This window comes from Gopherus evgoodei, chromosome 5 (genome assembly GCF_007399415.2).
Source record: "Gopherus evgoodei ecotype Sinaloan lineage chromosome 5, rGopEvg1_v1.p, whole genome shotgun sequence".
Lineage (NCBI taxonomy): Eukaryota > Metazoa > Chordata > Testudines > Testudinidae > Gopherus > Gopherus evgoodei.
Window position 1 is genome coordinate 104,417,122 of NC_044326.1, and position 13,261 is coordinate 104,430,382.

The 13,261-nt window shown below is 40.4% G+C and overlaps 1 protein-coding gene across 1 annotated transcript in view; it reads right to left on the reverse strand.

The window, feature by feature from the left end:
• The window catches only part of USP53 (ubiquitin specific peptidase 53), a 73,368-nt gene that overhangs the window by 45,171 nt on the left and 14,936 nt on the right, over positions 1-13,261 (reverse strand). The window contains exons 2-3 of the mRNA XM_030564295.1: positions 3,209-3,957; positions 164-256 (exon numbers count right to left, since the gene is read on the reverse strand). Of these exons, the coding sequence (XP_030420155.1) occupies positions 164-256; positions 3,209-3,352 (237 nt within the window). The 5' untranslated portion in view covers positions 3,353-3,957. The remainder of the gene's footprint in view (positions 1-163; positions 257-3,208; positions 3,958-13,261) is intronic.

Genomic DNA, 13,261 nt, shown 5'->3' on the forward strand with positions numbered 1-13,261 from the left:
AGTACGGTCTCTCTCCACTGCAGACTGAACATGTGTACCAATGATTAGTGTCTGAAAAGTACTACTTTATTCTGATGAAAACTAGTCTCTGATTTCATTAAATGGATAGAAAAACTGCAAGTCCAAATTGATTTAAATTCCATCTGAAATAATCTATATATACCTTTAAAGCACAAAATATACAGGCATCTCCCTGACAGATATGTCCAGTTAGACCTCTTAAGCTCCGTCGGAATATGTCAAGCTGCCATAAAACCTACAAGAAAAATAAAGTGGAATAGAAAATAAGGATTCTAGTCTAAGGATTTCTTACCTAAAAATATAAGATTCATTTAACCACATGTATTAGACATTTTTTTTTTAACTTTGTGGCAGGTACAATGTTAGCATGATAATTACTACAAGAATTGCAGTTTTTTCCCATTAAGACCAGCATTTGTGCCTCTTGCACATGTATTTGCATGTGCAGAATTTTTAATTTTAAGAATTAATGGTCCCTCGTACTGCAAAGATGGAGAAGGGCGTAAGAAATATTTATAATCTGCTGAACAAGTGAGAACATTCAGTTATAAAGTGAGTGGCAAACACAGATGGGGAATTACGGTAAATATACATGGCAAAATGTAGATGAATCTTATCAGAGAAAATGCATAAAGAAGTAGAAGTCTTCCTCTGACTTTTTACTTTACTCAACCCTCCCAATGTACTTTCAAATAGAGAACTAAGTGAAGACAATAAAACAACTGTTAGCTACAATTTTCATATACTCACAGCCCACACTGTACTATGTATCTTATTACAATGGTCTGTTGAAAAATATTTGTCTTAACAGGTTATAATAAAAACAATTCACTGAAACTTCTGAAGTTTGAGGCTCTTATTCTTTTCCTATATCTACCTTTTATTTTATGAAAACTAAGTTTCAGTGCTTGTGCAACAGATCAGAGTTCACATAACTCCTCTTATAGAGACTGTTTCAGGTTGAAACCTAACCCAGCAATAATAAAAAGGAACAATAAAAATTCTATCTATAAATATAGATGCAAAAATGAATAAAGTACATTTGAAAACAAAGTCAGAGTACAAAGTACTTTTAAAGGCGCGAGGAAGGGGAAGGGGGAAAAACAAACACTCCTCCTCATAAAAGAACATTGCTGCCAATTCTCTTCTCCGAATCATCTTTTAACATCTGTGGATTGATGGGTGGTAGGACTGTCTAAAACAGTAACTAAAAAATGGACTTTGGGTTTAATTTTAGAGCACCCTAAGGGAAAAGCCAAACTAAACTGAATATAGGTCAGGTTGTTCCCATTAAAATGAATGTAAAGCAGTATATTCATTCGGCTGTATCCACACTATTCCATATTGTTTTAAATACAAAAACAACCAGTTAATTTAAAAATAACATTTTGACAGCTGGCATAGATCCATTGAGGCTGTAAACTCTTTGTCAAAGGACATAATTTGGTCCTGCCATGAGGTCAGGGGACTGGACTCGATGACCTCTCGAGGTCCCTTCCAGTCCTAGAGTCTATGAGTCTATGAATAAACACCATAATCTAACGAGTACTGCAATATTGTTATGCTGGTATGATCTAAAAGGCTACACATTGTGTGTCTTAGCTTTTTACATGAAACTGTTCTACAACAGATCTCACTATAATGTAGTACAACAAGAGACGGATGTTCCCCTTCATCCTTTTTAAAGCTAATATAAATATTAAGAATAGGAAAGATGCCCAACAGCAGGATAATGAAGACTAAACAGAAAACACAGCAATATGCAATTTAAAAATTGAATTTCACTAAAAATTTTGTTTGACATCAAAACCTTTTGAGATCCAACACTATTCTGAGACTGATTTTTGTTGGTGTTCTGCACACTGGCAACATGGGAAAGGTTATCGTCTACTATGGAACTGGGTTTTCTCCCATGCTAACAAGGGCTTTTTAATGGGCTGGCATCACAGTTAGGATAATAATATGCACTTGTGGTACTAACCTACAGAACATAAAAAATAACCCTATATTTAGGAACAAATAGCTGCCCTCTGAAAGGAAGTTTATCACTATACAGCATCCCAAGAGAATGCCTTTAAGCTTAATTTATGGTGAATTTTGAGACCGATGATGGTATTTAGAACATATTTTTTAGAACTATAATTCATCTATCAACATGGCAGTATGTAGCAACACATACATATGTAAGAATTAGCTTATTTTAAATATATCCTTTTATACAGTAAAAGAAACCTATATTTTATTTCCTTGATAAGAAGATAACATGGAACAAGTTTCTGATCATAGATACTATATAGATTTGTTATATACACATGCCTGAAATTAGAATCAGGTCTTTGATCAAAAAATTCATAATAAAATAGAATTCAATTCAAGATACTAACAAAAACAATTTAGATTAAACACTGTAGATTTATACACTAAATTCTCAAGTAATAATAGTTTAGGTAAAAAAGAAAACTCCTGGTCCAATTAAGAAAATTGTCTGGTACACTTTGTGAATTAATATGACTACAAACATTTCCTGCCCAACATACAAGAAAGTTTTAAAAATTCAATATGGACATTACAAGTGGCTTGCTACCAGATTTGAAGGGAAAGACAAGTGTCTGTTCCTGAAACTTGCAAATAAAATGGTAGACCAGGTATTTAAGTGTCACTTTCTTTACAATTTGAAAAGTATATGCTAACTCCCTCGGACAAATCTAGCCCAATTAAGAGAAATCCATAAAACACCAGTACCATAGCTTCCCATTTCTTTCATTTGCTCAATCTTCCACAATCTATTTTGTTAGCAAAGCAAAAGGATTTGTAACAGTCCTAATCCATTCTTCAAGGACAGATGCCAATTAAGCAGATTTTCAAAAATTTGCTAATTGTAAAATATGCATCATTTGTTCAGGAAAGTAATGTGTTCTTACAAATGAGAAAGCACTACTGTGATTTTAGGAGGAGTGCACCTGGCATCATTATCAACACAGATTAAGAAAATATGACGGCAGTCAAAACCATTAAATGAAAAAAACTTACTGTACTTCTACAATGCAAGAAAAATATACATTACACAAAAGCTTTAATAGCCTTTCAAAAAGAACAGATATATGTTCATAATACAAATAAATTGCTGTAAACATCAACTTGTTTACCAAAAAAATAAAATGTAAAAGTGGTGACAATCTTTTCTTACCTGTACAGCACTGTTTAGAAAGCAACTGTTTTGTCCTGGCTCATTTAACAAGCCTTTGGTAGGGGCCAAGGACAACATACTTCCAGGCTGATATACTTTTCCAAGATTACCTGCAGATTTCCGCAAGAACTTTGCCCACGCCATTATTTTTTATAAAATGTATATAAAAATCAAGCTATTTGCACTTTTAATATTTTTAAGGATATGACAAGTACAAGGCAAAGAAGAACTTATGAGAAGTGTCTTAAAGTCATGGCAATCTGTTCAGATAGTACAATGGCATCCACTTAAAGAATTTGTCTTCTGCAGCTGTTGGCTATTTATCAGGAACAGTCTGTCAACTAAATTTGTAACCTCACAAAAAGTTTTGTAACTTTGGAGACTTAAAAAAAGAATGACAAACCCATAAAACTGATGATGTCCTGTTAAAATTAAAATATTTTGAAGGTCCTCCTTTGTCAGAATAAAAGTTCTTGCTGAGCATGTCACCCAGTATCTGACTTTTCCTTCCAGAGATCTCTTTGAAACAAAGTATTACTGCAAAACATGAGTTGGAAAAGAATTCTTAAACACTATGGCCTTAATATATTACAAAATAGAAAATTCTTGTCTGGTATTATATTGCTGTTCTCTCATTTCCTGGAGTCTTCCTTTTTCTTTTAACAGCATAGACTCTCTCTCCCATGGTCCATGAAATATATTCCAGTATAGAAAACTCCATATTTTATTTCAGTATTTTCCCAGTAAATCTGTAACAGAGAAAAAAATGTTTTAAAATAAGTCCTTTATATTAAGAGAACACGGATGAATAAAAAGGTAACAATTAAAGGTACATGGAATTTCATAGAGAGAAGAGTTACACTATTAAATGGAAAAATTGTTAAGATGAAAAAGTCTATTTGATGTGGTTCAGTATTCATCATAGTCCAGATATTGTTTATTCTATCAGAGACCATAATCAGATTAGTTTAAAGGGTGCTAACTTCTGTCAACACTTAAGTGTCAGCTTATTTGAAGCCATACAGCACAGTTGCATGAAATCTGTTTTTTCTCACTTAGAAGCTCAAAGTTGAATTAATATTGGGTTGCCTTTGATAAACTGTACTTCAACACTACTCAGTGAAGTTTTGATTTGATAATCCTAATGTTGGTGTCACTAGGCATAAATCTAGGCCTCAGTGAACCAAAGCTCCTCCATATTGAACTCTACTTGATCTAGAAAGCTAGCAGCTGTGAAATTAAATGTGTAACAGTAAGTTATCAGTTGCAGCACAGCTCAAACCCGTCTAAAGTAGTAGTGACAGGGCCTGTGCACCTTTAGCAGAAGGACAAGATAACTTGCAGAAGGAAAACTTACTAACGAGCTGCCGCCACCAAAATTACTTAATGCACTTGCGCTTACGTAAGCGCTACAGAGGCAGGAAAGGGGTGGCGGGGGGGAAGAAAGAAGAGAAAAAAACACTTATAAAAAAGGGAAAAGCCACTTGTGTAGGTGTGCTTGATTTGAGGCATCAGTCTCCTTGCACCGCTTTGAATCTCAAATAAACTTCGTTTGCTTCTCCACCCTGGTGTGTTTATTGGCGCGAAGTACACCGGGCAACGAACCCCGCCGTTGTCCCCCTCGGGCACTTTGTGAAGGCAACAGTTCTTGGCACCCAACATGGGGCTCGAGGCTAAAATTAGCCTTGCCTGGATCCCTCCTGGTGGTCAACGAATTGCGGTGACGACCGACGCCCAGTGCGTACCAGTGACTCCACCAGGGGCCTCGGCAGAGACGCAGTTCGACCGACCCCGGAGGGCATAACGGTGCAACGCACTTGAGTAGTGGAGAAGCAGTTGCGGGCAACGGTGAGGAACCGGTCCCTTGGATAACGGAGGAACAGTCCAGTGGTCTGGACTTTGGCCCGGGGAGGGTCCCTTGGATAAGGTAGTAACAGTTCAGTGGTGTGGACTTCTGCCCGAGGCTGGGGACGCCTAGTCGTTGTAATTCAAGGCTGGGGATGCCCAGTTGTTGTAATTCCCATTAGCTTTGGTTAGAAAGCAGAGGTGACAGAGCACCTACTGATTTATTAGCATATAATAGGTTGAGGGCATGGTATGGGGCGCCAGGTACAGTATACACCCTTAGAATGCATTCTGGTGAATTGGAAAGTGTTTGGATGGGATCCAATGACTAAGAATAAACTGAAAAAAGTTCTGTACGGTAGACTGGCCTCAATATCAGCTAGAGAACCAGGAAAGGTGGCCACTGGAAGGATCACTTAAATATAATACAATCCTTCACTTACTCCTGTTTTGTCAGCAAACCGGTAGCTTCTGAAGCTGTTTGTATGGAGAGCTCTTGTAAAGATCCCCCACCATATGCCCCAGAGCCGCACCGGGAGGACAATTTTGTTCCTGTTCTTCCCCCTGTCTGGTGGAGTGCAAGGATTCAAAAGCAGTTAGGGATAATTCAGGGACAAAGGAGGGACCAATCTAGAAAGGGGAGACCCTATGTCCTAGTGCACTCTCTCCCTGTTGTAGCTAAAAAGCAAGATCAGATGCAGAATGGTACTGGGGGCCAGTGTGAGTGACTGTTCCCAGAAGATGCCCAGAGTACCCTGTGAAGCAAAAGCTCGTGACCAGGACTATTCTAACGCAAGCCCGGTAACTAGTGGACCTTTAGGAGGTCCGACCCATGGTGGGCTGACTTGGCCTGGCATCGTCCAGTGAGGAAGCTACCTGGGTCTAGGAGTGTGTGTACCTATCTTTCCTTCCCCTTTCCTTTCCTTTCGGGCTACTGACAGTCTGATCATCTCACTGGATGCAATCAGAGTAAGCGGCGCCGTCTCCCAGAGACTAGCCGACACTCTCTGCTGAAGGGAGGTGTAGGAGGGTCGTGGCCATCCTCGTTAGCCTCTCCTGTGTGAGTACCCTGTAGGGAAAAATCCTTAGTTTATGAGCCGCTAGCGCGGACAGGGCACCCTCCCTGTGTGTGTAAGTGGAAAATGGGTGCGGGACAGTCTAAACATTCCACCTCACCCCCTGAGGGTACCCCAGCATATTACATGTACGTACATTATGGTTCATCAACCTGCAGGTATTGAGAGAATTGGAATATTTACACGCATGAAAATCCATCTAGACAATGCCCACTAGAAGGTACTTTAATGAAGATAAGATCATACATCTAAGAGGAGTGTTTAATCACCAAAAAACCCTGACACAGTGTGAGCAAATTTGTCTATTGAGAAAAGGAACAGGTTAATTTGAAATTCATCTTGGCCCAGGGATAAAAAGAAAGTTGCTCTGCGTTCAAGGTCAAGAATCAACGCAGACTATGCTAAGTACAAAGAAAAACTGCTTTCGGCCCCAGCTGGCTGTGAAGAAAAAAAATAGACAGAGGCGAACCAAAGGCAATACAAGTTACAGAACTGAGATTACATTTGCAAAGCTTAACTGTCCAGTAAGATCCAACAGTGTGCTTTTGTGACCCCGGAGTCGGTGTGGCTTGGTGACACTAAAGAAGCCACAAGCAGCCGACCTGGACTGGAATCTCTGATAGAGACGCCGCAGGAGATTCCAGGGTGTAAGAGAACAGCCCTCCCAAGAGCGGAAGCATGTTGGAAATTCTGGACAAGCTGCATACAGGATAATCTCCCATCCACCTCTCCCCCTTCTCTGAACATTATACACAGAAGTGGCCAATCTGGACGTACGTATGAGAGTATGAAAGGGGCTTAGGGCTTGAGGCATTAATGTTTTTCCTGAGTGATGTGGGAGCAATCCCAACACTCTCCATTGTTGTTCTATTATCTTATTAATGAAGCTTTAAAATTCAGTTATATAAAATTCAGTGTGTTTTCTTTATCTTCCCCCAACAATCCTGTAGTGTCAGCCTGATCACCTGACACGAGGGATAGATTGGTAACAGAAATTTGTCACAGTTTGGTGAGCCATTAAGAAGGAGGGAGCCCTGCAGAATTTACACCATCTATTTGTTTTACCCTTGTTATTTTATGTTTGCTTTGCTTGGTACTGTTGGTGTTATATGTTGAAAACTGCATGATTAAAAGTGAGCCCTAATAGGATAAGGAAACGCGTTCTGGTTTTGTTCTGTTTAATCGGTTACTGTTGTTTTTCTGCTCTGTTCATTTGGGCGTTAGGAGCGTGGGCGGAACTGAACCTCTCGTTCGTAATTCCTCGGAGTGGAAGCCATGCGTGCGAGGAAGCTCTGAGGTGGAATTGAGATCCTTCTGTCCCGCCCCCTGTAGCGGTCAGTGTATAGAAGTAGGAAAACATGGCCTAGACTGTAATTCCCTCTGCTCTCTGTGTAATTCTCTTTTCTGTCTTAGTGTCAGCAGACAAATGGGTAGGTCTCTGGGTAAACCCTCAGAGGATAGTCCTTTAAATTATATGTTAAGTAAATGGTCTTTGCCCAATGGGCCATGTGTTTTTGTCCAGGTGGCAAGCCTCACGAGGAAGGACTCAGGTAGTCTTGTGAGTAAAAATGTTTAAGGGAAGAGACCAGGAGAGATGGGGGCTAGTTGAGAAGCCCACCCTCCTAGCTAAACTGGTAGTGGAACAAGTTGGTGCCCATGGAAGGGACGGTTCAGCAAGAAAAGCAGGATCGAGCCCAGGCGGACAGGCAACAGAGATTGGAAAACAGGTTGAAAAACTTTGAGGGTGTAGTGGAAGGAAGGAGTCAGTAAGTGTAAGCATGGGGATTTCAAATACCCAGGACTTACCTGGAATGGTGAGTTAAGTTGATAAATGTGGCAGTTGGGAGACAAGCAAGTGATTTAAGGGAGAGTGAGAAGTTAACTCTGTAGTTGCTGGAGGGAACAGCAGTTGAACTTTGTAAAAATGCTAAAGAGGAAAGTTCTTGGTGTCTTTGAAATGTTTGTAAATAAATTCTGGTAAAATTAATCATGTCCCTTTTAAGGTAAAAATCTTTAAGCTGTGAATAGCTTTGGATCCAAAAGCAAGCCAGAAAGCATCTGTATTAATGCAAATTATCTAACTGATAAGGTAGGAGCCACTGAAACCCGGGCTGCCTATGAAACACATACAAGAAAATATGGGGTAATTCCTCTGCTTTGCCTGAAATCAACAAGGGTATTTGTATATTTTAAGCGATGACTGCCCAGGAGGGTAGACCTCTGTTTTTTTTGTCTTTCAGATAATCAGAGAAAACTGATGCCAGCTGAACAGCATTCAACTTATCATGCATTTACTGGCACAATAGGAATTATGTTCTGTGTTCTATATTGTGGTGTTTGTCCTGCGCCCAGAATTGTTGTGTTTAGTGTTTTCATGAAATGGTCTGGTACGGAATCAGGCGGAAGGGTTAAATTGGAATGCAGATATTTGTTTTGTTCAACTTAAAATTAAAAAAGGGTTTGGATAAATCAGGAGAATGTGATATACTAAAGTCTAATACATTTCCTTAAGTAAGGAAAAGAATCTTCATTGGCCAAATCTTTTAACTGAAAATTGTTATTAAAATTTGCATACCAACAGTCTTTGAAAGCAAGGACATAAAAAGTTAACCCACTCCCCATATTGTACATGGGATCCTTCTGGCTACCTCAGATTTCTAGCCAGAGGGCTGGGGGTGGTGGGAAGCTATTGGACTAGAAGTTGTATTGACTAAACTCCTCAAAGTGGGTGTGCTTGTCCTGGCTTGTTGCTCCAAAGCTCTGTAACAAGGTTATTTTAGTGGAAGGGTATATGTGGCATACATTAAATAATAAGACTGATGTACTGTATAAAGGCAATGTTTGTGTGTTCATTGTTGGGAAAAAGGTGTATGAGTAAAGAGTGGAAGTTTCCTTTGTAGGCTGAAAGAAGCCAAGAAGAGAAGAAGGACAAAGAACAGAATGAGTTAACTGGAAAAAAAAATAGCTAGCAAGCTCAGGCTATAGATAAGACACTGACTCCACTCAAGAACACTGCTCACAGTCAAGACTTGGCTGACAACCAGGAAAAGGAGGGCTTGAATATGCCCACACAGCTATGAGATCTGCAAAACACTGCCAGGCACTAATGAAATGTGTTAGGTTTCTTTTCTCACAGGTAAAGAAGCACTACCCAAAGACCCTAGCAGCCCTGCCACTCCTTGGAACCAGGAAACTGGACTGATGTAAAGGTCCACCAACGAAAGACTGCTTTGGCTCCATGCTGAAAAGGCCCTTATTAAGCCCTGCTGACTACCAACACCGCTGTGAAGTGCCAAAGGCTGACTGCTTGGACCCATGATTCTCACTGCAAAAAGACCCCTCCACCTCGGGAGAATTCTCCTATTGATGCTTAGCCTATTTCTCCTTCTAGCTCCACTGTGCCTTCTGGACAGCAGGGGAAAAATACAAGGTGAAGTGCTAGTAACCTCTCCCGTGTCCACTGACAGATCTACTGTGCCTCTGAATTTTTCTAGATGAATCAAAACCATTACAGGGTGATGTGCTGGTAACCTCTCCCCTGTAGGATGCTGCACCATGACTGTTTTGGGAAAGGAGAAGGAACACTCACTCGACTGAAATTGCCAAAGTCCAGGAATTCCTGACTAGAAAGGACATTAAGAACTGACCCTGGTGAAGAAACAAAGAATTATACACTGGCGGGAGGACATTTGTGGGACCTGTGCTTGGGAATGTGGTATTGATTGGATTTTGGGGTTTATTCTACAGGCTGCATCCTGTGTCCTGGAGAGTGACTAATAATGTAACCCCCTCCTATGCTATTAATGTCGATGCCTTTTGAAAGTACCTGAAAATAATTAAACAACAAATGTAATATAGTACTACACCGAGGAAAGATGGTATTGAATATAACTGAGGCTGGGAAGGCATTGCAGTGGGATCTAGTATGTTTAGGAATTCAGGATTTCCTGAATGACCAGCTGATGGCCATTCGGAGTGATCTTGAGTACCAGACTTGGCCCACTGCCCTTACAGACGCATCAGAAATACCATCTGATCTGTGATCATGGAGACATACTTGGACACTTTCTGGGTGGAAGTGTGGCTTCACAGGGCGGGGTGTGCGCCCTTATAGGGGATGAATGCTGTACTTATGTCCCAGAAAACACACAGGATATTAACAAGCACATTCTGTCAGCTGAACAGGCTTTTGAACAGTGGAAGGCCCAGGAAAAGGAACCCACTATTTCTGATTCCCTCTGGGGCTGGTTACCCAACCTGGGGGAACTAGGGAAAGGCATTGTTCGCCTCCTGCAAACTGGTGTGGTGTTGTGTATCGTTACTCTCCTCTTGCTTGCTTGCTTGCTGTAAAGCAGTCCAGCTCCCTAGAGCTTAATCGCTTTTTGTCTTCAAAGTATGAGAAAACTCAGCCAAAAGTTTGTTGAGTATTCTCAAAGGAGGGAGTTGTTGGTGTCACTAGGCATAAATCTAGGCCTCAGTGAACCAAAGCTCCTCCATGTTGAACTCTACTTGATCTAGAAAGCTAGCAGCTGTGAAATTAAATGTGTAACAGTAAGTTATCAGTTGCAGCACAGCTCAAACCCGTCTAAAGCAGTAGTGATAAAGCCTGTGCACCTTTAGCAGAAGGACAAGATAACTTGCAGAAGGAAAACTTACTAACGAGCTATCGCCGCCAAGATTACTTAATGCACCTGCGCTTATGTAACTGCTACAGGGGGAGGAAGGGGGGCGGGGGAGGAGAAAGAAGAAAGAGAAAAAAACACTTATAAAAAGGGAAAAGCCGCTTGTGTAGGTGTGCTTGATTTGAGGCATCAGTCTCCTTGCACCGCTTTGAGATCTCAAATAAACTTCGTTTGCTTCTCCACCCTGGTGTGTTTATTGGCGCGAAGTACACCGGGCAATGAACCCCACTGTTGCCCCCCCTTGGGCACTTTGTGTAGGCAACACTAACATTTGTATGTGTGTGAAGCATAAATATTTCTATGTTTTTAAAGAAAAGTTAACTCAACAGGTGATACGGATGGATTTACTTGATACCAGGCTAAACTGTATTCTCATTATTTCATATTATTGTCTATGAATATCTTGAAAAACATTTATTTAATAATATGGCAATTGGGTTAGCTGAGTTTCTCCTAAAATTTTGTACCAATATCAACAGAACTGGCCACCTGAGACCTCTGTTGTCACACCAACTGAATCTCTGCATCAGCTCTGACTTCTCAATTTACAGCCACAAAAGTTGTTACTCTTGTATATACATCATATGACAGCAAGAAGGTTATCATTACATATTCAGAGCCAACATTTTAAGCTCAAATTACTGGATTATCCATTTAGGTCTGCATCACAAAAGTCACTGGCATACTTATGCCATACTATAATTTATTTCAGATGATAGCCCCAAAAAAACCCCAAGGATTAGCTGCTAGGCAAGAAAAGTTAAAAGTCATGTGTATAGAAAAGAGAAAAGGAACCAAGGGTAAAAGTCCTTGATGGCAGTGAGGCCAGAAAGCCAGAATTTCACCCCAGATCTTAAAATGCACATAAATAAGCTAGTTAAAAGTTATACTAACGGTTTTGAAAGAGCAGCTTCATCCCTATAATCATCTTTTCCCCTGTACTGTGGCAACCTTAAAGGTCATGTAAGTGCCAATTAAGGATTACAATTTTTGTTTAGAATGCTTAAAGAAGAGATCATTGTTTCACCCAACTATGGAGTCCCAACAAACCTTGTTATGGCTAAACAATCCAACATCTTTTAAACTGTACAGAAAGTGAGACCTCACACAGAACCACAAATATTTGCCTTTCAAAAACATCCCCAATGAGAAAAATCTTTGCACTCCTAAAATTCTCTCTTTTTATTCCTAGATTTCCTCCCACCTTGATGTCCCATCTTTAAAGAACATATTGGAACTCCGTGTTAGTAAGAATCAATAACTGGAACATCACCAAAAGTCTGTGTTGACCAGTGCATAACCCCATGATTTCTGTTTACCGATGTTACTGTATCTCAGCCATAAGTAATTTGATCTTAAAGATGCAGGAAACAAGAAGCCTGAGCCACAACTGCACTGAAGAACTTAAGAGATTTAAATATCAAATTTAAATCTTTATTTAAAACCAACCTCAAAGTCCATGGTAATAGGTTATTACCAAAAAGTGATGATTTCATTTTCCTTAAGATCATTTAAATATACCCAGAAGAAAAAAAGCTACAATTGAATAAAAATTGTGAATGCATACCAGTTTGAGAAAATCTCTCTTATAACCTTAACATTATTAAAACATCTGAAAGTGAGGAACTTCTAAGGGGAGACTCTTACAGTGAAAAAGTATCCTTCGTAACGTAACTGCCATTCTTCCAAAAATGAGCAAATGCAATTTAAGCAAAGGAATACAGAGGTGAAGGTAACTGCATAGCACAGATCAACATGAAAAAGGACTTCTGAAGCCAAGGCAAGCAGAAGTGACAACAGATATGCACATCATCACTAACAAGAATTTTTGCTACAGTTGGAAGCTTTACTGTGAAATATACATCAATAATAACGGAACATTGCACTGAGGATGAGTTCAGAGAGGATGTAAGAAGAGCTGTGCTATGGAAGCCAATGTCACTACTCCAAGGAATCAGCACTTCAAGGGCTTTCCTAGTATACTGAGGCAGCAATGCTGTGGAAGACCCGTAGTGCACCAATACCTCAGCCCCGAGAGACTAGTCCCATAGCACTGCTGCCTCTGTATGCTAGAGAGCTGATGCAATAGTATCAGGGAAGCCCTTCTAACACTGATGTTACCCTGCAGTACACACTTCACCATCTCACTTCCCATAGTCCTCTCCTGTATCCCTGTCACCACCTGATCCCAGGGGGAGAACAAGCCAGGGGAACGGACGGAAGGAGCAGGCCCCAGGGAGAGTCATGGCATCAAAAGTGATTAGATGAGTTGGAGAGGATGTAGAGGAAGAGGGGTTTGGTTGAGGATGGGTTTACTGGGCCTGTGTAGATGACTGGAGATGAGGGTGCAGAAGCCTAGTGTGTTTGCACTGATACTGGAAGAGGTCCCCCTGGGGCTGTTACATCCTCATACCACACAGCAGCAGTAGCAGGAAAGCCTGACAAGTACT